Source organism: Microcaecilia unicolor, chromosome 1 (assembly GCF_901765095.1).
Source record: "Microcaecilia unicolor chromosome 1, aMicUni1.1, whole genome shotgun sequence".
Lineage (NCBI taxonomy): Eukaryota > Metazoa > Chordata > Amphibia > Gymnophiona > Siphonopidae > Microcaecilia > Microcaecilia unicolor.
Genome location: NC_044031.1, coordinates 105,404,377 through 105,430,850, shown reverse-complemented (window position 1 = coordinate 105,430,850; position 26,474 = coordinate 105,404,377). Strand labels below are relative to the sequence as shown.

Sequence of the window (26,474 nt, the reverse complement as noted above, 5' to 3'; positions counted from 1 at the left end):
TGCGTCTAAAGTTAGGTGGGGTTTGAAGAATATGCCTAAGCCCATCCACGCGAATAGAATTTAGGTGCAGCAGATTACGCCAATGAAAAGCTGGTGTAAATGCCCAGGCCTAACTTTAATAATATTGTAAGGTGTCCCAAACAAAAAAAAATCTCATATAAGCTCTTAGAATTACCAAACAGTGCTCTTGAATAAATTTAGACAGGAGTAGCAGTGCATCAAAATTTAGTCATGCAATGAGAAAACATATTTTTTTATTCTTTTTCTGGGGGTCATCAGATCTAACTGCAACTTACACCATCGGAGCACAGTGTTCCTTGCTCCATTGAATAATGGTTGTAGTGCAAATCCTCCTAGGACCACCCTTACTTTAAACAGTGCATAATATATTTCAAATATATATATATGTGATAGGCATAACCACTTATCTTATTCCACTTGTTCTCTTATTTTCTTTTATAGTTTTAGCAACGACACTAGTTGGCAGCACTTTTAACCAAAGGAGAACCTCTGCCGATTTGGCCAGGTTTCGAACAAAAAATCTTCCTCAGGGAAGAGGCTCTAACTCCATGGTTCAAAATACTCTCCTGCATAGGAAAAAATGGCCTGATCCAGGCCTAACTTTAGGCATGGATCAGGTTATTCAGCACTTAGCCAGCCAAGGTAACCGCATAAAAGTTAGTCCTATCTTTATGCGGCTCATCATAGCCAGTTATGTGCTGAATATCACATTTAGGGGCCCTTTTACTAAGCTGCGTAAGTGTCTACGTGCGCCCAATGTGTACCAAAATGGAATTACCACCCGACAAGCACATGGCTCTTGCAGTAATTTCATTTTTGGCGCATGTCCAATACATGCGTCTGAAAATATTTGGGGGGGAGGTGCATGTAATGGACGCGTGCCAAGTGGCATTTGATGCACATAGGTCATTACAGCCCGGATTCTTTAGCCTTTTTTACAGGCGTGTTAAAAAATAGATCAACGGGTCCCCAAAACCCATGCCTACACTACCACAAGCCATTTTTCAGCGCGCCTGTGTAAAAGGACCCCTTAATCGGCTATCTTTTCACTGGCTCCGTATTCCAAGAAATTCAGTGCCAGCACCTGGACATGGCCCAACATTGAGAGGTCCTTTTACCAAGTGGCAGGAAAAAGGGCCCTGCACTAGTGTCGGGAGCTGTTTTTCCTGCGTGCCAGGGCCCTTTTTACCACAGCAGGTAAAAGAAACCCAGACAAACATAGCCATGTGGTAAGAGAACTGTTACTGAGGGGCCATGCGGCAGGGAGCCCTTACTGCCGCACACTGAGGTGGTGATAAGGGCTCCTGCGGTAGCCCAGTGATAATCTGGCAGTGCACGGCGATGCCTGATTACTGCCAGGTTACTGCTGCACAAGCCATTTCCGTGGGGTTTCTTTGGTAGTCCTGATTTAGCATTCGGTAAGCCCGAATTGGGCTTACCAACACTTTGTAAAAGATCCCCTGAATTTCTGGTTATAATGCCGACGGCAGTCAGCAAAATACTGATTACTGTCAGCTGAATATCGGGCCACAGCTGCCATTTAATGCTGTCATTACAGCTTGCCCAACAGACTCTATATTCATCCTCAGTGCAGCTCTTCTCTAAAGCACTAACATTATTATTTACAAAAATGAGTCTAATAAATAAAGTAAAGAATTAGAGGGGAAGTGGCAAAAAAAAAAACCAAATCTACTTTCATAACACTCATTAAGGTTATATACCAAGAAATGTCATAAAGCTTTTATTTTCTTTTTGACTCCTGTAGGGGCTGATGCAGAAGTGCAATCAAATGCATGCTTCCTACCTCTTTCAACAAGATAAGCACTATGACCTCTCATATGACACTGGAGACAAAGCTCTGCAATGCGGGCGCCATGTTGATATCTTCAAGTTATGGCTCATGTGGAGAGCAAAGGTGAGAAAGTGTGTAAATTGAAGTACCCTTGAAGAAAAATAGCAAAACATATTTGGCCCCAGTCCTTTGGATAGTCTTTCTTTATCAAGATTCCTTTGTTTATTATTCTACAAAATTGTGAATGCACTGGACTACAGCTGGCATTGTATCATTAAATTTCTACATCTTTTCTGATAATGCACCACCATTCTTGCTCCAAACAGCATTATGTTCACTAAAAATGAGCAGAAGACAATAAATTTTCAGTAAGATCGATTTCTTTGTCCTTAATTATGCAGAAGACTTACTGAATCATTTTCATTCTTCAGAAATGCAACAGCAAATACTCCAGAATTTCTGAGATGTTCAGTCTTCTTTCTTTATTGATAAGTGGTTTAACAAATTTCTAACCCACATTCCCAGCCTCTGTCAGAGAAAGTCCAGGGCATTTTCCACAATCAGGCTTCGCCAAATGTTCCTGAAGATCATGAACTAGAGTAAAGGTTCCCTAAGCAGACCTGTTGTGATTTATCTGTAAGAAAGGATTCAACCAAATTAAAGCTAATCAATTTACTTTCATATCTCCTAGCTTTGTCAACAATATGCGAAGTTCCACAGTGTGGAAGATTGCAGAGCAATGATTCTCATCCCAGTCCACAGGACACACCCTGCCAGTCAGGTTTTCAGCACACCTACAATGAATATGCATGAGACGGATTTACATACAGTTGAGGCAGTGCATGCAAATATATTGTGGTATCCTGAAAATCTGACTGGCTGGGTGTCCCGAGGACTGGGTTGAACACCCCTGCTGAAGAGAGATCAAGTAAATTCAGTAGCACACCTGGACCCATCTATTCCCTGCAGTAAATGTCCCTGCAGCTAGGATCTTCTCAGTACTATCACTAGTTTGAAAAACAGATCGGGGGTCATCTTACAACTGATATTCGTCTAGAGAGTGAGTCATTTTGGCAAATAAGTTTTTTCCTTTTTTTTATTTTTTTTTATTTATCCCATTCTTTTACAGTAGGAGCTCAAGGCAATTAACCTCAGCACTTTCCGGATAGTGCAGAGCCTGGAGAGTCCTGGAACTTATCTGGATAGCAGTAATATTCAGACTGCTATCTGGATAAATTTTTACTACAGCGCACTAAAATCTGGGCTTAATGCAGGATTGTAATGCAGTAGTTTAATACATTCTAAGCCCGTATTTAACACATCACCTTTTGGGGGCATGCCCTCTATGTTTCATTGCAGGTTGTACATTAATGTAACCATTAGCACGCGGTACCTGCAGGACATTAATGCAGGACCACTTACTACTTCCTATTTAGGAGGCACTAACCCCGGATTCTATATGGTGCATCTTACGTTCTGCATGAAAATCCAGTCGTATTCTGGATTTGCATGTGCAACTTAATTAGTTAACAAGTCAATCAGCACCAATAATTGCCAATTAACAAGCAATTATTGACACTAATTGGCATTAATTAGAATTTATGTGTACAACTGTCTAAGCAAATTCTATAACGTGACGCACATAAGGGGATGTTGCTTGTATAAGAAGGGGCTGGCATTAAGGAGGGGCAACGGTAAAGCTTTAACTGATATATGTACCAGCAATATTTGGCCACTAAACAGCCAAATTATAGGGCCCTTTTCCTAAGCTACATAGACGCGTACGCGTGTCCTATACACGTCAATTTTGAACTACCACCCGGCTAGTGTGTGGCCCGGGCGGTATTTTCATTTTTGACACGCATCTGCTACGTGCACTGGAAATATTTTTTCCACTGTGCGGCGCTAACCAGACGGTAATCGGTATTGTACATGTGCTGACAATTACCTCCCAGTTAATGTGTAAGACCTTACCTCGAGGTAAGGTAAGGCAATTTTCATTTTGCCGCACGTCCATTTTCATCTCCCCAAAAAAGGCCTTTTTTGTTGGCATGCTGAAAAATGGACCTGCGCGCGCCTAATACATGCATCTACACCAGCGCAGGCCATTCTTCGGTGCACCTTAGTAAAAGGACCGCTATGAGTTTAAAGCTAGGCCTAACTTTAAACAGATACCCCCCACAAACACAATATTCTGTGCTATTTAACCAGCCAGGAATGTCTATCCATGAATATTCATCGGGAGATAGTTATCTCCCGATGAATATTCACAGTGAGCCCTTAGGGGAAGATTCTATATAAGGCACCTAAAAAATCAGCACTGAAATCAGTGCTAATTGTATTCTATAATTGGTGCCTAGATTTAGGTGCCAATTATAGAATACGCTTACTGTAGTTGATATTTCAGTGCCTAAATCTGTGCACATCTATTTACACCAACAAAAATGTGGTGTAAATCCCAGCGTGTAGATTTAGGCGCACTGGGCCATATTCTATAACTAGGTGCGTAAATGTCAGAATGCCCATGAAACACCCATTTCCCCACCCATAACTATACCCCTTTTTGCCTGTACACAGAAATAGCTTAGTGAGTTGTGCACCTAAATTCTAATTAGTCAATTAGTTCTCATTATTGCTTAAGTGCTGTTAGCGCTCATTAGCTTGTTAAACTTGTTAAATTACTTACATTGTTATAGAATCTGCACCAAAATCAGCGCAGATCTCTAGGCATGCTATATAGAATCCAAGGGTTAGTAGCTAACCGGTTATATTATGCGATATAACTGGCTATCCATGAATATTCAGTTCTTCGCTGGCTACATTTGTTGGCCAAACTGGGCCACCCTAATAGCAGGTCTATCTTTGGCTATTATAAATTTAACCAACCAGCGCTGAATATTGGCTTGGTTGGTTGAGTTTAAACTGACCAAAAATAATCTGGATATTCAATGCTGGTCACTGGAAATGGCCTGTAATTGAAAATCCAGCCTCACCGCTGACTGCGGAAGCTGACTCCTGTGGTCTGAATATCAGCCCCATAGGCTCCAGCACAGTTGCTGGTCAGACATATATTTATTATTTATTTATTTAGATTTTGCTTACACCTTTTTCAGTAGTAGCTCAAGGTGAGTACATTCAGGTACACTGGATATTTCTCTGTCCCAGGAGGGCTCACAATCTAAGTTTGTACCTGAGGCAGTGGAGGGTTAAGTGACTTGCCCAAGATCACAAGGAGCAGCAGTGGGATTTAGAACTGGCCACCTCTGGATTGCAAGACCGGTGCTCTAACTACTAGGCCACTCCTCCACTCTATTCCACTCCACTATTTAGTGCTAGTTAAATGGACAGTTTTGCTGAATATTCAAATGCATTTAAGCACCAGAGCCAGCGCTTAACTCTACACATTGGCTGGCCTAGCCAAATATCAGGCCTCTTTGTGAAAATACATATACGTTTTTCAGTAGAACCAAAAATGTGCATGTAATTTTCCCTTTAAGGGACCATTTGTTCAAATGAAACTGGAAGTCCATCATTCACCATAGTTTCTGTATCTGATTTTAGCTGCTATGTAGCATGAGTGTTCTGTTGAATTGCAATCAACTCAAAAAGCCAGATATCAAGACTATACAAGACTATACATAATTGCCAGCAGACTGGTTTCCTCTCTATTCCCTCCTGCAGCAATTATAAAGCAAATTCTTCTTGCAACCTACCTTGAAGAAACAAATTACAGAATATCATTTCTGGCAATGAAAATGACTTGGCCACAGCATTCACATTTTAAGCTGTTACTTTGCATTATAGACTTAGCTGGCTGTATACATTTAACAGATTTAAATGCAGTACTTCAGTATTTTGGGACTTTAAGCTCAAGATTGTTTTCTCAAAATGATTTCCAGATCCAAAGGTCTACTTGGTTCAGTGAACTAACTGCTCTCCAGGGATGGTAAATTGCACCCTGAAGAAGTATGTAAAGGCTGTGTTTTGAAAGTGTGTTCATTTTGCTTTTATTTCTCAACAGTTAACCCTCTCCCTCCCAATACAACCTAGCTAGTTCTCTTATTCTTTTTTAGTCTTCCCTAGTCTCACCTATCTCATAGTCATAACACAAGTGACAAGACAGCAATAGAAACATAGAAAACATAGTAACATGATGGCAGATAAGGGTCCAATGGCCCATCCAGTCTGCCCCTCCTCAGCAACCACTAATTCCTCCTTTTCCTAAGGGATCCCATGTGCCTATCCCACACTTTCTTACATTCTGACACAGTCTTCTCCACAACCTCCACCGGGAAGCCATTCCACGCATCTACTACCCTTTCCATGAAAGAGTATTTCCTTAGATTCCTCCTAAGTCTATTTCCTCTTAACTTCATCCTATGCCTTCTCATTCCTCTCTATTCCTTGACTGAAGGGTGTGCATCACAGATCCCTCATTAGTCTGCTACTGTCTGGGCTTGTTGATACTAATTGGGTTTCTGTCAGATATTTGTGACCTGGATTGGCCATTGTTGGAAACAGGATGCTGGGCTAGATGGATCATTGGTCTGACCCAGTATGGCTATTCTTATGTTCTTATGCCATACGTGCCCCATTTGTTTGGACAGTTGCAAAACAGATGCCATCTGCATATGCTGAGATCTTCTAAACTTAGAGGTCAATGTTCAAACAATATTTAACTGAGAAGGAAGGTTCCTACTTGGTTAATTCCTGCTTACTGAGGCAAATCCAGATGTTCAGCAGCACTTACCCAGATATTGCTGCTAAATATCCAGGCAGACCCCCCATGACAGTTCTGGGGCAGTCTGTGGGCATAGTCAGGGCACCTTTTGAGCTGTCCTAATTTTTATTTTCTGGCATGTGATGCTAGCCGGGCGCTAAAGAGAATTCTATGCGCATAGATCATTAGCACCCGGTTAATGTGTGAGACCTTACTGCTAAGTCAATGGGTGGCGGTAAGGTCTCAGACTCAAAATGGATGTCCACCAATTTTCATTTTGCCGCACATCCATTTTCAGCCAAAATTTTTTAAAAAGGTATTTTTTACAGGTGCACTAAAAAATGGATCTGTGCGTGTCAAAAACACACGCTTACACTAGCGCAGGCCATTTTTCAGCGCACCTTAGTAAAAGGACCCCTATGCTTATTGTACAGTTCTTTCTAGGTGTCATTGATACCGCCTCATCTTTTATCTGTCTTCTGATGCCTTCATCATAAAATCTGTGAACCATCTTGTGTGCAAAAACTAGCTATGCAATTTCTCCACATAAGCATATTATCATTACATGTAACAACCAAAAAAAAAACCTACCACAGAATGGGAAATCTGTTCGACATATGTTCATTTGTCTAGACAAAATAACAATTTTCAAAATCCAAGCCAAATATTTCAAACGAGTTTAATCTTTCATAGTTGAAAGACTAGACAATGAAAAGCACTATTGCCTACATAAAAGGCATGGAATCCTTCCATTGTTGCACTTTATAGAAGTTATATGGATATAATAAGACTTTCCAAACAACTATTTAAGTGTGTGAGTTTCAAAGGACTGAGTATGAACCATTGTGTTCTATATTCTTTATCCAGGGAACAGTCGGATTTGAAGCACATATTGACAAGTGCTTGGACCTTGCTGAATATCTTTACAACAGAATAAAGAACAGAGAAGGATTTGAAATGGTAATTGATGGAAAGGTATGCATTCTTTTTTTTTTAATAATAACTTTTAACTAATGTCCTATAGCAGTGTTTCCCAAGTCCGGTCCTGGAGTACCCTTTGCCAGACATGATTTGCATACGCTGCCTCCATTATATGCAAATCTCTTTCATACATATTCATTGTGGAAATCCTGAAAACCTGACTGGCAAGGGGTACTCCAGGACCGGACTTAGGAAACACTGCCCTATTGAACTGAAATGTCATAAAATGATCTTAATATTCAAAAGTGCTTATCTGGATTAGCTGGACCTCTGGATAAGCACTGCAGGACGGCCCTAACTGTTAATTTTCAGCAGCACTATTCGGATACGACTGCTGAAAATTATTACAGACTACTGTGGCACTAGCTGGCTAGATAAAATTGTGAGGCTTAGGAAACTGAAATTTGAAACAAATTTTGAATTAATCTGAAACACTATTGCATAAATCAAAAAGCAAAAAAAAAACGTATGCTGATGAGAGGACTGAGGGGTCCTTTTAATAAGCTGCAGTAAATAGTGGCCTGCAGTAGTGTGGGCACATGTTTTTGGCATGCACTGTGCCATTATTTACTGTGGCTGGGAAAAAAAGGCTTTTTTAATGGAGGCAGTAAATGGCCGTGCATTACAATTAAAAGTAGCGTGTGGCTAGTTACTGCCTGACACCAAAGGGTGGAAGTAGAACCAAATCCAAATGACCAGCCCAAACAGGAAGTAAGAGCATCAAAAAAGTTTATTGGGACCCTACACAGTCCATGTTTTGGCAACAGGCCTTCCTCAGGGGTCAAGAATGCTTAAGAGGTACACCAGCGACGCAGAGAGCATAAAAGTCCATTAAAAGGTACAAACAGAATGCGCTACATATGCAGAGCAAACATTCTTGACCCCTGAGGAAGGCTTGTTGCTGAAACACGAATTATGTAGGGTCCTAATAAACTTTTTTTACGCTCTTACTTCCTGTTTGGGCTGGTCATTTGCATTTGGTTCTACTTCCACCCTTTGGTTCTACTTCCACCCTTTGGTGTTGTGCTTGCTTCTTCTTTGTGGAAGGTGTGGACTCCTTCCTTTTTTTTATCTACTGCCTGAGCCTTTACCGCCAGCTTTTGACCTAGCGGTAAAGGCTCATACGCTACTCGAATGGTAATCATTCAGCGCGCCAACATGGGCGCACTGCCAATTACCTCCAGGAATGCCTCCCGTGGTAGAATTTCTAAAATGGGAACCAGGGTGTGCCAACTTCAGAATTACTGTGGGCACCCATGCTACCCCAGCAGTAGTGCCAATTTGGCTTGCGCTGCCTGCACCTTAGCCCTACTGCTGCTTTGTAGAAGGGCCCCTGACTCCCTTATGATGAAACTAGATTATATCACAACATCCAATCATTACGCACGTAAAAATCATAAAGTTCATTTAGTGCTTTTTACAAAGCCACACTAGTAATTCCCGCATGGCAAATGAGAGGAGCCCAGGAATCGCTAGCCCTTAATGATGCAAAATGAATCATACAATTGTACCAAAATTATATCAATTTTCAAATGGGATATCCAGTGGCATTTGGGTATTTGCCCAAAGTAACTTTGTAGCTTAAACATATTTTCAGCAGTCTTGCTCAGCTACACATATACTTGGGGGTATACTAGATGTATAGCTTATATCAGAGCTACTCAGTTCCAGTCTTCGAGGTCCACAGGCTGGCCAGGTTTTCAGGATGTCCACAATGAATATGCATGAAAAGAATTTGCATACCAAGTAGGAAGTGCATGCAAATCTCTCTTATGCATATGCATTGAGGATATCCTGAAAACCTGGCCAGCCTGTGGACCTTGAGGACCACAATTGAGTAGCCCTGGCTTATATGTTTGGCACGGAAGCTCTGATTTTTACCTGGTTTTGGCATGTCCAGAACAAATGTATAAGCTAGACAAAAAGGTATTGAATATCAACGTTTAAACATCTAGAGCAGTGGAGGCAGAGACTAAAGTGATTAGAAGTTAAAGAAGAGATTGAAGATATGACTGATTAAATTGGATTACAGTTTGTGTTAATTCAGGCATTCTCAACCCACAATGAATATACATGAGATAGATATTCTCATGGCTCTTCCTCCACCCCCATCCCGCTCTCTGTCCTTGGACCCTTCTTTTTTCAATCTACACCTCTTCCCTGGGCTCTTTGATCTCATCTCATGGTTTCCATTATCATCTTTATGCCGATGACACCCAGCTTTATCTCTCCACAGCAGACATCACTGCCGAAACCCAGGCCAAAGTATCAGCCTGCTTATCCGACATTGCTGCCTGGATGTCCAACCGCCACCTGAAACTGAACATGGCCAAGACCGAGCTTATTGTCTTCCCATCCAAACCCACTTCTCCTCTCCCTCCATTCTCTATCTCAGTTGATAACAACCTCATCGTCCCCATCTCATCTGCCTGGAACCTCGGAGTCATCTTCAACTCCTCCCTCTCCTTCTCTGCGCATATCCAGCAGATAGCCAAGACCTGTCGCTTCTTCCTCTACAACATTAGCACAATTCACCCTTTCCTCTCTGAGCACACCACCCGAACTCTCAGGCACTCTCTCATTACCTCTCGCCTTGACTACTGCAACCTACTCCTCACTGGCCTCCCACTTTGCCATCTATCCCCCCTTCAGTCCATTCAGAACTCTGCTGCACGTCTCATCTTCCACCTGGACTGATATACTCACATCACCCCTCTCCTCCGATCAAGTACCGCATACAGTTCAAGCTTCTCCTACTAACCTACAAATGCACTCGATCTGCAGCCCCTCCTTACCTCTTTACCCTCATCTCCCCTTATGTTCCTACCCATAACCTCCGCTCTCAAGACAAATCCCTCCTTTCAGTACCCTTCACCACCACCGCCAACTCCAGGCTCTGCCCTTTCTGCCTTGCCTCACCCCATGTTTGGAATAAACTCCCTGAGCCCATACGCCAGGCCCCCTCCCTGCCCATCTTCAAATCCTTGCTTAAAGCCCACCTCTTCAATGTCGCCCTTGGCACCTAACCACTATACCTCTATTCATGAAATCTAGACTGCCCCAACTTGACATTTCGTCCTTTAGATTGTAAGCTCCTTTGAGCAGGGACTGTCCTTTTTTGTTAAACTGTACAGCGCTGCGTAACCGTAGTAGCGCTCTAGAAATGTTAAGTAGTAGTAGTAGATTTGCATACTGTGAAAGTATTGCATGCAAATTTATCTCACACATATTAATTGGAGGTATCCTAAAAACCTGACTGACTAGATATCCTGAGGACTGAGTTGAGAACCCCTGGTCTAGAGTGTACAGATAGTGGGCCCTGTCTCCAGGATGCCCTATCTATACTTATAAAACAAAAACATACCTGAATCTAAACTAACACTTAGATATCCAGCATAGCACTTAACATCTAAGTGCTCTTGAAAATTAATTAAGGGCCAGATTCTATATATGGCACCTTAAAAAAATCCATGCGGTAAAGATTTTCACCTAAGCATATTCTATCAGCAGCACCTAGATTTAGGCGCAGTATATAGAATACGCTTAGGTGAAAATCCTAGTGCCTAAAACTATGCGTGTCTATTTAGGCCAATGAAAATGTGGCCTAAATCGCTACACATAGATTTATGCACACTGGGCCATATTCTATAACTGCGTGTGTAAATTTTGGTATGCCCATAAAGTGCCCATTTCCCTACCCATAGCCATTACCCTTTTGAACTGCGCGCATTAGAATTTAGGATGAACAGGATGAATTTAGGATGAACAGACGAATGTAGAAATGTTAAAGGATAGAAAACATAGAGTAGGGTTAGACAGTCAGAATTTATTTTTGTTACATTTGTACGCTGTGCTTTCCCACTCATGGCAGGCTCAATGTGGCTTACATGGGGCAATGGAGGGTTAAGTGACTTGCCCAGAGTCACAAGGAGCTGCTTGTGCCTGAAGTGGGAATTGAATTCAGTTCCTCAGTTCCCCAGGACCAAAGTCCACCACCCTAACCACTAGGCCACTCCTCCACTCGCAATGGAGAAGGGTAGTTAGTGGGGTTCCCCAGGGGTCTGTGCTGGGACCGCTGCTTTTTAACATATTTATAAATGACCTAGAGATGGGAGTAATTAGTGAGGTAATTAAATTTACTGACGACACAAAGTTATTGAAAGTCGTTAAATCGCAAGAGAATTGTGAAAAATTACAAGAGGACCTTACGAGACTGGGAGACTGGGCGTCTAAGTGGCAGATGACATTTAATGTGAGCAATTGCAAAGTGATGCATGTGGGAAAGAGGAACCTGAATTATAGCTACATCATGCAAGGTTCCACGTTAGCAGTCACCAATCAAGAAAGAGATCTAGGTGTTGTCGTTGATGATATGTTGAAACCTTCTGCTCAGTGTGCTGCTGCGGCTAAGAAAGCAAATAGAATGTTAGGTATTATTAGGAAAGGAATGGAAAACAAAAATGAGGACATTATAATGCCTTTGTATCGCTCCATGGTGCGACAGCACCTCGAATATTATGTACAATTCTGGTTGCTGCATCTCAAAAAGATATAGTGGAATTGGAAAAAGTACAGAGAAGGGCAACAAAAATGATAAAGGGGATGGGACGACGTCCCTATGAGGAAAGGCTAAAGTGGCTGTGGCTCTCCAGCTTGGAGAAAAGACGAATGAAGGGAGATATGATATATGGCTATAAAATAATGAGTGGAGTAGAACAAGTAGACGTGAAGTGTCTGTTTACGCTTTCCAAAAATACTAGGACTAGGGGGCATGTGATGAAGCTACAAAGTAGTAAATTTAAAACGAATCGGAGAAAATGTTTCTTCACTCAACTTGTAATTAAACTCTGGAATTCATTGCCAGAGAATGTGGTAAAGGCAGTTAGCTTAGCAGAGTTTAAAAAAGGTTTGGACGGCTTCCTAAGGGAAAAGTACATAGGCCATTATTAAATTGGACTTGGGGAAAATCCACTTTTTCTAGGATAAGCAGCATAAAATGTTTTGTACTTTTTTGGGATCTTGCCAGGTATTTGTGACCTGGATTGGTCATTGTTGGAAACAGGATGCTAGGCTTGATGGACCTTTGGTCTGTCCCAGTATGGCAATAGTTCTGTACTTATGTAGGTGCAGTTCATTACGCACAGTTCATTACAAAATATGCTTAGTGAGTTGTGCACATAAATTCTAATTATTGTTAATTAGTGCTGATTATTGCTTAAGTGCTGTTATCAATGCCAATTAGCTTGTTAAACCAATGAAGTTACACACATTGTTATAGAATATGCCTAGATTTCAGCGTGGATCACTAGGCGCACTGCATAGAATCCGGTGATAAATCTCTATAAGTAGACATATAAATATAGATGTAGATATATAGAGTGAAACCTGTATAATATTACATTTAGGAGTCTGGTCAAATTGTGTGACATAATGTTGGCATTTGCATCGCATCTGTTCCTGACTCACACATGAACCTGTGAGGCACCGAAACCGAGCAACAACCTTATAAATTGGAGAAATAATTTTGGCCGCAGCTTTATTAACCAATCAAAAATTCATAACAAACACAAATAAAAATGTTGTCAATATTTCAATACAACCTTCACTTTTCTTATTACCTTTCATAAAGCTAGTCGGTGCTGACCTAGCTGCACATATTTATTCCATCAAATGTATTAATACTCCATGAACCACCTTGTAAAGTGAAAACCTGTGGTAACATCAAGGCCTCACTTCTGCTTCTGATGGTTTCGCATGCAAGCAGATTAAGTTGTAAAATCCAAATAGCCAGTAAATTCATTGTCTTTAAATGAAGGCTACTTGAAAAATTCTCTATAAATTACTGCATCTGTGACTTAAACTACCCCTTTTAACGTCCCTAAATACTGCTATCCCAACTACAAAATTACCCTAGATCCCAACCCTTACTCTTCTAAATTTTGGGAGGGATTGGGTGGGATGATATTTCTTGCTTCAGTTCCCTCAACTAGCTTTCCTCCTTGCCGCCCATCAGTTCTCAGCCCGGAGCCCGGCAATTTTCCTGAGTTTCTCGTGCTCTTTTGCTCCACCCCCAACCTTAAAAAACAAACCAAAATTTACATACCCTTTGAAGTCACCATTCTTTCTGTTCTAATTTGGATACCTTACTAAACCTTAACATCTCTTCCCAGTAATCCCTTCTTATTTTCTTTACCCCTTTTTGCTAATTAATTTATTAATTAATGAATTCAATACATCAATTCCATTAATTTTAATTTTTAATTCCTAAGTGTTTATAAGACTCACATTGCAAAATAATTAAATTATCTTCCTATCGAGTATATAACTTCCCCCCCCCCCACCCATTTTTCTTTTATCCCTTCACCATAATAAAATATATATAGGCACTACTGCAGCAATGCATTATCCATCCATAATTGATCTTATGGGTTTTCTTTAAATGAAGTTAACATTAACAGGAGTTTTCATGATACACACAGTTTCACTGTGCAGAAGGCAGGCATAATTTAGTTTTTATGTTTATAATTTTATTAAGCAGTTTGGTTGATTTACATCAAAGGGAGAAATCATTCAAATTCAGATACACTGGTTGCCGATACAATTTCGCATTTAGAGCTCTGCATGATGGTACTCCCAATTATCTATCTCAATATACCATTCCCTATGCTCCTGCTAGACGCTTATGGTCCCTTAATGATCACAGATTAGTAGTCCCCTTACCTTCTCAAGCACACTGGGAAATTACACGTACTTCAGCTTTCTTTTTTCTCACTCCATATCTTTGGAACAACATACCCTTGAGCTTACACTCTGAGTCCTTCTTAAAACAATTTAAAATTAATTTTAAAATGCACCTCTTTACCCTGTCTTTTGATTTGAGTTAGTGTTGTCCCTTTGGCTAGGAAGTGGAGGAGTGGCCTAGTGGTTAGGGTGGTGGACTTTGGTCTTGAGGAACTGAGTTCAATTCCCACTTCAAGCACAGGCAGCTCCTTGTGACTCTGGGCAAGTCACTTAACCCTCCATTGCCCCATGTAAGCCACATTGTGCCTGCCATGAGTGGGAAAGCATGGGGTACAAATGTAACAAAAAATAAATAAATCTCAGAGTCAGTCCTAGGTATATAGCACTGTTTGTGTACATATTGGAGTTATGTTTTTAGATTTTTATTCTTCTGTTTACTATCTGAAATGGCATTCCTTTTCTATGTATGTTTTAACTTTTCTGTGGTTTTAAATTATGTAAATTGCTTACATTTGGCTTTGCCATGAATTGGCGAGTAATCAAAAATCCAAATAAATATAAACATACTCTGATCTGCAATAGGGATGGTGTGAGGTTCACCAGTATATGAATTAAGAAATCCTGAATACAAGCCACAGTGCTGAGAACGTCCTCCAGTACATGCATCAAATTGCCATAAAAGCATATACACTTTCAAAAGCAGTCACAGACTGGTGTAACAGTGGTCATTTCTTTGAGCGCTGCTTCATTCACATTTTCATCAAAACATTTTTATTACAACTTGCTGCAATTTCTTCAATGGACTGTGTTTCTGTTGTAATCAATTGATCAGCTGTTACAAATCATTCAATGGTCACTGAACTGTCCAAAATTGCACACCACTCCTCATCCATCAGCATTATTAAAGGTTTATCAGTGATAAATGTATTGCTAGCATCCTGAAGTGCATGTGATGAATTAAATTATGCTTCTAGAAAGTTGGTGATCACGACTTGGCTAACTGTATTTTATGTGGAGGCTGACTGAAAGTGGTGGTTTTGGTTCCAGTTGAAACCAAATCAGTGACTGAAATTTGTTGCTCAGTTTCGGTGCCTCGCAGGTCCACCCAGGCTAGCCCCATCCAACCACAAGAATGTAACCCTACGAAGGTCCAACAGGCAAAACAGCAAAGTAGGGCAATACAAATAGCCTTCTAAGTAACGTCCAAAAGACGACTTCAGGGATGGGAACAGAAAATCTTTATTGAAGCATCAAGCTAAGACTTGACATGGAGCTGTGTTTCGGCATGAAATGCCTCCTTCAGGATTCACAAGAACTTTTCACACACTCCTCTGCATATTGCTCATAGTACAGCAACGTATATGTCAAAGAATACTTGTAAATAAAACACCCATGGTGCTATTCTCCTAGGAGGCCCTTGTAATGTTAAGAACAAAATAAGTAGTGGCATCTGATCAAGTCAGCATTCTTTGACATATGCAATGCTCTACTATGAGCAAATATGCATAGGAATGTATGGAAAGTTCTTGTGACTCCTGAAGCAGGCATTTCATGCCAAAACGTGGCTGATATTGACAGAACATGCAATAAAATGGGTAACTGGAACACAAAAGTTGGGAATGACGAACAAGGCCTAATGACTGGAAAATACAGATTCAGCAATAGAAAGGGAACTGGAGAACATTTGATAGAATTCTGCAAGATCAACAATCTGTTCATTGCAAACACCTTCCAGGAACACAAGCAGATGGATTTCGCCCAATGGATTGTACAAAATCAAATTGGCTACATTTGTGAAAGTCAACAATGGAAAGCTCGATAACATCAACAAAAACAAAATCTGGACCCGACTGTAGTACAAATCACCAGCTATTAGTATGCAAACTCAAGCTAAAGCTGAAAAAATGAAAGCCAGTCATGAATGTAGCAAAGTATGGTCTTAAAAATATCACCAGTGCACCATTCCAAAGGATAAAGCACAATAGACAGGGAGCAATTTCAGCATCCACAACTTCCCTTGCTACACTGGGGTGTGGCTACACTGTTTTCATAGTCTTTGGTATGGCCCTAGTTTCTGTTTTCCGACTGGCCCAAGAGGAACCATCTCAGGGAAGGGTTGAGCATTTCTGCACTATCTCCGGGCTTGTTTCCTGTTGCTTCAGTTTTATTATAAAAACAATATAAAACAAAATGAAAAAGCATGCAAACAACACAGAAACCTGCACATCCCTATTTATTTTGTTATTTATTATTATATTTCTTATCAAATTGGGTTACAATAAAACATTCATACAGTCATAAAAAATAAAACAATATAATACAATAGCTATCATTCAGAAAACACTGCAAGGAGAATTGCACAAGTAAATGAGATCAGGTCAGACTTCCATAAAAGCCTTTGCAAAATAAAAAGTCTTCAAAAGTTTCTTAAACTTGCTTACTAGGACAAAGTCTGAAATAATTAGGCAGATGGTTCCATAAGTTCACTCCTGCAATGGAAAAAGCTCGATTGAGTGTATCAGAATAATGACATGTAGTATAAGAGGGGCAAATACTAATTGAAGTTTCAGTCCTTCATTGTATATGGCTTCAAACCAGTAGGAATGGTTCTGACTTCTGGATAAAATAGTATATCTGCATCCAGTCCACATGGTTGGATTTAATGGCTGGACACACCTGGCTATAACTCAGAAATTAGATGTTTCTCATTCCTATGCCACAGCAGCAACTATAATAGTTGATTGGAGATGCTTAGTTCAAAGACACATAGATGCTATATCAATGATCTAAGAAGACAGTAAGCTTAATCCATATTATATAAATCCATACAACCACCTTCCTTTCTTATACAACTAATAGGAGAGCTCCTAAACTCCTTCTGCTTCCCTATCTTGGGAGACGCTTTCATTTTCCCTGTATTCCCCCCCCCCCCCCCTGAGGAAACAACCTATGCCAACTAAAAAAAAACTACTATAGAACATTTCTATACAATTTTCACACTGGTCCAATACATGCCAAAATATGAAGAACTCTAATGAAGTTATTACTAATACTGTAATAAGAATTTTTGAACAATGACTATAATATATATTTATTCTGCCTTTCAGCCTCAACACACAAATGTCTGCTTTTGGTATGTACCTCCCAATTTACGTAACATGGAAGACAATGAAGAAAGAATGAATCGTCTTTCAAAGGTAAGCAAAGTAAAAAGGCAAGAATGATGGTAGCGAGTGTAGGGAAAGGCATAACCATTAGAAAAAAAAGACGCGGCAATGACCCCCGGCCAGGTTATAGGTTAGACCTCACCAGGAATATTCGACTCAGTTCTGGAACACAACTCGGGCACTCAGCACATACTCAAACATAGCCCATTGCGTTACACATTAATACACCAGAGTCTGCTTTTCGACAGAAATTGGAATTTATTTAGGCCGCAGCCAGGAACATCTAACATTGTATTTCTATAATTAATACATAACATATTCCATTATTTGTCATCATAATCTTAAAATTTTCTCTTGCCTGGGTACACAGCTTCTATCAACCGTTGCCTTTATTGTCTCACAGGTTGTGCCATCCAAGCACCCTGTTTCCTCTCTGTGCTGTCTCTAGGTCAGTGGCCGGCGGTAAGGTCTCAGACCCAAAATGGAAGTGCAGCAATTTTCAAAAATGATTCTGTGCACACCCAAAACACACGTCTACACTACTTCAGGCCATTTTTCAGCGCGTCTTTGTAAAAGGGTCCCATAGTGTGAGTGGAGGAGAAGGACAGATGAGAAGAGACAATAAAGGAGAAAAAGATACCTGGGAAAATAAATTTTTAAAAAAAAGATACCTGGGAAAAGAAATTTTTAAAAAGGTTAAGGTGAAAATGAAGAGGTTGAAATGGCCTGAAGAAAAAACAAGCATAGGTAGAAAAAATAATATTCGTTAAATCAAATTACGATATTCTGGGTAGATATTTAGCTGCCAAGATTGATGAGTTGTTTTTTGTTTGTTTGTTTGTTTGTTTGTTTGTTTGTTTTTTAATGATGGCCTTAGCATTAAAAAAAAAAGACATTTAATGCCAGTATCCAAATAGTGGACAGGGCTGAATATATGGATAAAGTATAACCAGCATTTTTGCTGTCCTAAGCTTTTGGGTTAGTTATCTGGATGGCGGCACTGAATTTCACCACTATCCAGATCTTCCTCTCCATGCATGGTCCACTCCAGTACTATCCAGGGAGCACCGAGGGACACTATCCAGAAAGTGCTATTGAATGTCAATAGATAGACCTGGCCAGCATCACTGATTGGATAGCAGTACCTGCTATCCAGATAAATGTTTGTGAATATTGAGCACTTTCTCCTTAATTTATACTGACAATTATTGTATATTGAATGTCAGTGTTTATGCAGTGTTTTAAATACTGAGTTGCTGCTACTCTGTTTATGGCTCTTCATTCTAATTCATTATTTTGCTTATTTCATGGAGGAGGACTGTGGGTTTATTGTAACAATCTCTCTCTTCCATACCTGTCGCTCCTGCCTATCTCACTAAAGCCAACAGTCAAACACTCTCTTTTTCTACAGTGTTGCAAAGCATAAACCCCCAGATTCTATAGTTGATTTGTGTGCACAACTTAATTGCCTAACAAGCCAATCAGTGCCAATAATTTGCTGCTAAAACCCTTTTAATTGGCCTTAATCAGGATTTACAAACATTGTATTTTATAATGATCTGTATGTAAATTTTGAGTGGGCATGGCTCGGGGGCTTCTGGAGGTGTTCTGGGGGCATTCCAAACTTTTATGTACGTAAATACAGAATTCAGCCAAACCATGCCTAATGTAGTCCCCAGCATTTACACCAGCAAATGTTTTGGTGCCAATTTCTAGGTGCTACTTATAAAATTTACCTTAGAGTGGGGTTTCTATTTCAGTATTGTCTATTGTGACAATGTCCCTAGCCCCCAGCCCTTCAGAATAGCAGTTCAAGGTCCTGTCTCTCAGAGGATAGACAACAAGTACTGGGCACTGCCCTTAAGAGCTAAGAATAAGGACTTATCTAATATAATAATTTGCTATGTGAACATTCTAAAGTGTCTCACTGGGATCGTAACCACCTGCTGACGTCACTGACCAGCAGTAGAGCCCTGCTAGCCTGACGTCAACAGGGGGTTACGATCCCAGTGAGAGACGCGTGTTGAAGAACAGCGGGAGCGGGCAGAGATGTCCCTACGTGCACGTCACCCCCCTCCAAAATCGCCAACCCCCTCTGCTACCCTCCCCCCCCTCTTACCGGGGTCCCGGCTGCAGCAGTGAAGAGCCTTGCGAGTCTGCTGCCTTCCCTTCTCTTCGCTCTCAGCTCTGACTCTGGCCCCGCCCTTGCGGAAACAGGAAATGAGGGCGGGACTAGAGTCAGAGCTAAGAGCAAAGAGAAAGCAGCAGACACGCGAGGTTCTTCACTGCTGCCACCGGGAGCCCGGTAAGATGGGGGGAGGGGAGAGTAGCAGAAGGGGGGTTGGCGATTTTGGAAGGGGGCGACGTGCACGTAGGGGGATGGGTGGGGCCAAGTGTCGGGGAGGGGAGGGCCGCGGGTGGAGGCATCGCAAGGACATGTCTGTGAGACAGAGAGGAGGGGGGACTGGAACTTGGGGGAGGAACAGAGGGAAGGAGAGAGAGGGAGGGCGAGAGAGAGGGAGGGAGGGAGGGCCTGGAAATCGGAAGGGAAGAATGGGGGCTGTGGGACTTGGAGGGGCAGAGGGAGGGAGGGAGGGAGAGAAGGATAACCTTGCTAGCGCCCGTTTCATTTCATACCAAAACGGGCCTTTTTTACTAGTTTGTAATAAAAAATTAGAGAAAATACACAGAGAAACTACTTTCCCGCAACAGTAGTATCGTTCCCTGTACCTTCACACTCAGGGTGAACAATGCAACATGTTAATATTACCTTTCATTAAAGGCAGTCTCTCTCTTCTGCTGTGAGCAGTAATCAATCTTAGAACTTCCCAGTGCTCCCATTGCTTTCATTCTTAGCAGAGGCACAAAGTAAAATACAAGCTGTTAGACTTCTTCAGTATTCAGATTAGCTTCCTAGAGCTCCTCCCAGGCTCTGGCACATCTCAGTCTAACAACATCTCTGGGGTGGATTTCTTTCCAGTATTCTTCTTAACATGCAACAAGACAAGCTTCTTTTAACTTGCATTAGGAGCAATCCTATAACAGCCTACTTCCCTGGGCAGTACCAAAATTCACCAGCACTTTAACTGTGCTATCCTCCTTCCCAGATGTCATATTAGACCAAAAATAAAGTTCCTTTGCTTCACATCAAGCATCTTAGATGTTACAACCTAATTGATCTCTGAAGCAGGTGCTGTGTGCCGAAACACAGCCCATGTTGGGTCAGTAAGGAGAGATTGATGTTCAAGCTATACGATTAAAGGAACCAATTTTGAACGCTCCTGGTGCTTCTTTTTGCTATTTGGACTTTGTTCTGTACTTTGGATCCTCTCTGTGCTGTTTTGTAGAAACCCAAATAGTACCAACATTCCATGCTACCAATTCCAAGTCAAGCAGTAGCTTCCCCATGTCTGTCTCAATAGCAGACTATGAACTTTTCCTCCAGGAAAGTTTCCAAACCATTTTGAAATCCAGACTTGCTAACCACTGTTACCATATCATCCAGCAATGAGTTCCAGAGCTTAACTATTTGTTGAGTCAAAAAAGTGTTCCTATTTGTTTTAAAAGTATTTCCATGTAACTTTAGTCTTTGCACCTTTTTTTAAAGAGTAAAAAACTTGATTCATTTCTACTTGTTCTACACCACTCGGGATTTTGTAGACCTCAATCATATCTCTCTTCAGCCACCTCTTTTCCAAGCTGAAGAGTCCTAACTTCTTTAACATTTCCTCATATGAAAGAAGATCCATCCCCTTTATCATTTTGGTCACTTTTGTTTGAACCTTTTCTATTTCCTCTATATCTATTTTGAGATACAGCAATCAGAACTGAATGCAATACTCAAGGTGAGGTTGCACCATGGAATGATACAGAGGCATTATAGTATTCTTGGTCATATTTACCATCCCTTTCCTAATAATTCCTAGCATCCTGTTTGCTTTTTTGGCTGCCGGCACACACTTGGCAAAAAATTTCAGCTTATTGTCAACAACGCTACCTAGATCTTTTTCTTAGGCGCTGATCCCCAAGGTGGACCCTAGAATCAAGTAACTATGATTTGGATTATTCTTCCCAATGTGCATGCACTACCAAAGAGTGTGAAAATGATTCACGACCATCAAAACTTCAGGCGATCATTAAAGACCTATCTGTTTTGCAAGGCCTATCCTACTGGCCCTACTTAAATGCCTCAACTCTGCATTAATTATTATTATTATTATTAGCATTTGTATAGTGCTAGCAGACGCACACAGCACTGAACACCTGACACAAACAGACAGTCCCTGCTCAAAAGAGCTTACAATCTAAGTAATACAGACAAACAAGACAGTTACGGGTGAGGGAAGTAATGGGTGAGAAGGGAGGAAGGGACAAGGGGAGGGCAATTGTGGCTAGGAGCTAAAAGCAGCAAAGAAAAGGTGGGTTTTCAGCATAGATTTGAAAACAGGTAGAGATGGAGCTAGACGTATAGGTCCAGGAAGTCTATTCCAGGCATAAGGTGCCGCAAGAAAAAAGGAGCGAAGCCTGGAGTTAGCAGTGGAGGAGAAGGAGGACGACAAGAGAGATTTGTCAAGTGAGCGGAGTTCACGGGGAGGAATGTAGGGAGAAATGAGAGCAGAGAGGTAATGGGGGGCTGCAGAGTGGATGCATTTAAAGGTCAGTACGAGAAGTTTAAACTGAATGCGGAAGCGGACAGGGAGCCAGTGAAGTGACTTGAGGAGAGGGCTAGTATGGGTATAATGATTCTGGTGGAAAACAAGTCGTGCCACAGAATTTTGGACAGATTGGAGAGGAGAGAGATGGCTGAGTGGAAGACCAGTGAGAAGTAAATTGCAATAGTCCAAGCGATAGCGACAAGGGTGTGGATAAGGGTTCTGGCAGTGAAAGGAAGGGGCGAATTTTGCTAATATTGTAGATAAAGAAGCGACATCGCATTGGACATTACATATTCCTTTATTTCCTTGTCCCTTTTTGTACCTGTTTACTCTAACCTTACCTGACCCTTATTTTAAACTGTATTTGTTTAACATCTACCAGACTTAGCGATCGCCTTTATGGTATAATGTAAGCCACATTGAGCCTGCTAATGGTTGGGAAAATGTGGGATACAAATGTTACAAATAAATAAATAATGTGCATTTGTCCACATTAAATTTCATCTGGCAATTAGATGCCATTAGATGCTATTTCCTAAGGATTTCCTGCAATTTTTCACAGTCCACATGTGTTTTAACAACTTTGAATAGTTTTGTGTCATCTGCAAATTTAATCACCGCACTTGTTATTCCAATTTTCAGATCATTTATAAATATGTTAAATAGCACCAGTCCCAGTACTGATCTCTGTGGCATTCCACTATTCACCCTCCTTCACTGAGAGATCGCCCTTCTCCATTGAGAGAAATGGCCATTTAAACCTACCCTCTGTTTTCTGTCCAATAACCCAATTCCTACTCCACAACAGAACTTTGCCTCCTATCCACTCTTTAATTTTCTCAGGAGTCTCTCATGAGGAATTTTGTCAAAAGTTTTCTGAAAATCTAGATACAGTACATCAACCAGCTCACCTTCATCAACATATTTTTTCACGCCTCTAAAACAGTTTCCAGTTCAGTTCAAGATATTGTCTAATCATCCTGAATATAAATGGCAAGTACATTGTTCCTTAAAGACACTGTCCATCTGTAGACCATTTCCCTTGTGCTTTCCAGGTTAGAGTTTCCCAGGTTATTAATTTTTTCCCATTTCAACATAGTGGGTTCTTCCGTCTTCTTCTCCCCCATTTCCTCCCTTCACTGCTTTCTGGACCATCTCTTAAGAGTCTCTAGGGTATCAACCCCTCCCTTCTAATTAGCTCCCCACCTACCTGTGAGCTTATCTCATTCCTTTCTCAGTTAGGATGCTTAGTTTTATTCCTCTGTCTTTTCTGCCAATTTATTCAAAGAAACAAGCATGGTTCTGTAGTTCTTTAACTACTATACCAAGCTGGCAAGACCTACCTATCACACTGTACATTTCTGTTTTTAGTTTGTGGTCACTTATTCTGTATTTGGTGAGAATCTGAATGTTTTGTATATGTGAGGGAAGTAAGAGTTTCTGCAGCTAGCTTGTAGTTTTTCTATAGGGATCGGTACTGACCATTGATAAATAATGTGGTCAGATACAAATGGGCAGTGGCCTAAAGCAGTATTTCCCAAGTCCAGTCTTGGAGTACCCCTTGCTAGTCAGGTTTTCAGGATATCCACAATGAATATGCATAAACTTAATTTGCATGCACTGCCTATATTATATGCAAATCTCTTTCATGCATATTCATTGTGGATATCCTGAAAACCTGACTGACAAGGGGTACTCCAGGACCAGACTTGGGAAACACTGGCCTAAAGCACCTATGAGAAGGACTTGGGTAAAAGCCAGAGTAAGGGAACATGGTAAGAGAGTCAAGGTGGAGAGAAAGAGGAGGAGGAGGTGGCAGCAGCAGCAGCATATAAGTAAGACAGGATAGAGCAAGTAAGGAAAAAGGGAAGGGTCATCAGGATGAACTAGAATGTGTGAGCAAATCTATGATCTAAGAGTGCAGCTATAAGTGGCCTCTGGGGATGGCTTAAGAGGGACCAGCATAGGTCCACTGTCATCTTTTTGATCTCACCAGCTACCTCCCAGCCCACCCCAGGAGATTAGAAACAACACCTTGTCATATCATGAGTGGGAAGTCAACCCCCAAAGAACACACAAAAGTGCAGGCAAGCAAGAAAAAAGCCAAATCTGACTGTAAGCATCAATTCCAGTCATGTTTATTAATGGTGGCAGTGGTTATAGCAATGAATATTGAGTCTCCATCTTTTATGGATGGGGACCATGGCTATGAATTACGAAGGCAAAGTAACCATGGCTAAACCCAGACTTTGATGGAATGGGGCTTGATTGCCAAGAAAGGCTTAAGAAGATTCCAGTAGGGCAGCCCTGTAGTCAAGTAGACCTGTGGGACATACCAGACTTATAAGAGTCATATGTGAGGGTGATTGAAGTGTTCAAATTAAAGGCTTGAAATAAAGAGCTTGGTGAAAAGGATCAAGGGCTATGTGTCCTTTGGGTCTCTGGCCACTCTACTGCATGAGAGGTTATCAAGAAATGGTTTTATTTTATTTATTTGCTCATTTGTTTATATATTTATATACTGCAGTATCCGAAAGGTCTATGTGGTTTACAATAAAATATACACAACAGATGGCAATATAACCATTCAGAACCATTTAGGAAGGCACTGGAAACTTATTTTTTCCCAAATTTAAAATTTTGACTTTTTCATTTATGTACTTTTATTATTTCAGTATAGTTCACTATTGTGAATGCCAATTTGTTTGCAAAGAAGAGGGTATATAAAGTTTTATAAATGAATAAATAAATATAACATTTAAGCCCACTGACTGGAGTAATGGGCTAATAAGTTTGGCCGAGCTGCTGACACAGCTGAAGTTTGTTTTTGAGTGTTAGGTTGGGGGAGGGGCAGGAGTGTGGGTGCAGGAGAAGGAAAATAGAGGGTTGCTTGTAATGGAGCACATTAGTAAACAGGGCCCCTAATTTGGAAAAAGAAACTATCCTAATCACTTTCCTCAATTGTGATTTCATGGAAAAGAATGAATCTAATTGTACCCCAGGATCCCCCATCTCATAAAGTTGTCAGCACTTAACAAATTGGTTGCAAATGAAGATTAAATAAGATAGCAGAAAGGACTGGCATTCATTGGGACTCATTTTGATGACATACCATTACAATAAACTTGAAATTCTCTCTCTGTCAGATATGATGCACTCCATGTCAATACACTGCCTGTAATTCCATAGGATTTTTAAATGATTTAACAAAATAGTATGATCTATTATATCAAATGCCAAAGCAATCTAATGAAACAAAATAAAATATTGGTTTCCTCTATCAAAACCTAACTGAAATCTATCAAACAGTGAAAACAACAAAGTTTGAACTCCATGATTAATCCGAAAATCAAACTGAAATGGATCTAAGATCTCTTAAGTATCAGCAAACTCCGTTAACCACTGTAAAAACAAATTCTCCATTACCTTTACTACAAAAGGCAACAAAGAAATTGGACAGTAATTCTCTGAATTCAGTGGATCCAGTCTTGAATTCTTTAGCAATGGGCATACAGATGCCATTTTCAAAATCTTAGGCACAGTTCCCCCAATATTCAAAACTATTTAACTGGCCAGGAATGGCTCCTGGCCGGTTAAATAGAGTTTAAGTGCCAAACCGCAGATATTCAGCGGGAGATAACCAGTTATCTCCCACTGAATATCCTGATTAGAAGCTAGCCACTACTAAAAGGAGCTATTTTCTGGCAACAACCCTTTTTGTTAGCAAACTAAATAAAAGTAAGAGGAAAAGGATGCATTGGTTCTCAAAAGTAGTAGCTGAAAAGGTGAGGAAAAAGAGGTTAGCCTTCATTAACTACAAGAGATCACAGAAAGAGGAAGACAGGCAACAATATCGGGAAAACCTAAGAGGCTGTTAAAGTAGTCAGGAAAGCAAAAATGCAAATAAAATTTATGTTTAGATGAGTTCTGGGTGTTCCCATATTAAAAGTGTGAGCAATTTATTTTAAAGTGATGGTTTGATTTATTTTGCATGCTTGCAGGTAGCACCTGTGATTAAAGCTAGAATGATGGAATATGGATCCACAATGGTTAGCTATCAGCCACTTGCAGACAAAGTGAACTTCTTTCGTATGGTCATCTCCAACCCAGCTGCGAGTCACCAAGACATTGATTTCCTAATTGAAGAAATAGAGCGTCTTGGACAAGATTTGTAGTCTGGTCTCTAAGGCTGTTCCAAATCCCTTGTCAGGCAACTGAGTTGTTGCAAAATGTGTGAATGTATTTGTAGTGTGTTCAAAAGTAGTTCTATATTGTGTTGTTTAAAGTACTGTACCATCTGAAATCAAGAAGTATTGTTCCTGTTAAAAGCTTTTTCTTATGTTTTAGAAAAATCCCCTTATAATAACTAGCAGTACAAGGCTGAATTAATATATTGA

At 40.7% G+C, this 26,474-nt stretch overlaps 1 protein-coding gene across 1 annotated transcript in view; it reads left to right on the top strand.

Moving 5' to 3' along the window:
- Window positions 1-26,252, top strand: part of GAD2 (glutamate decarboxylase 2) — a 164,180-nt gene extending 137,928 nt beyond the window's left edge. The window contains exons 13-16 of the mRNA XM_030189918.1: window positions 1,787-1,936; window positions 7,401-7,508; window positions 17,363-17,452; window positions 26,079-26,252. Coding sequence (XP_030045778.1) covers window positions 1,787-1,936; window positions 7,401-7,508; window positions 17,363-17,452; window positions 26,079-26,252 — 522 coding nt within the window. The remainder of the gene's footprint in view (window positions 1-1,786; window positions 1,937-7,400; window positions 7,509-17,362; window positions 17,453-26,078) is intronic.
- The last annotated feature ends 222 nt before the right edge of the window (window positions 26,253-26,474 follow it).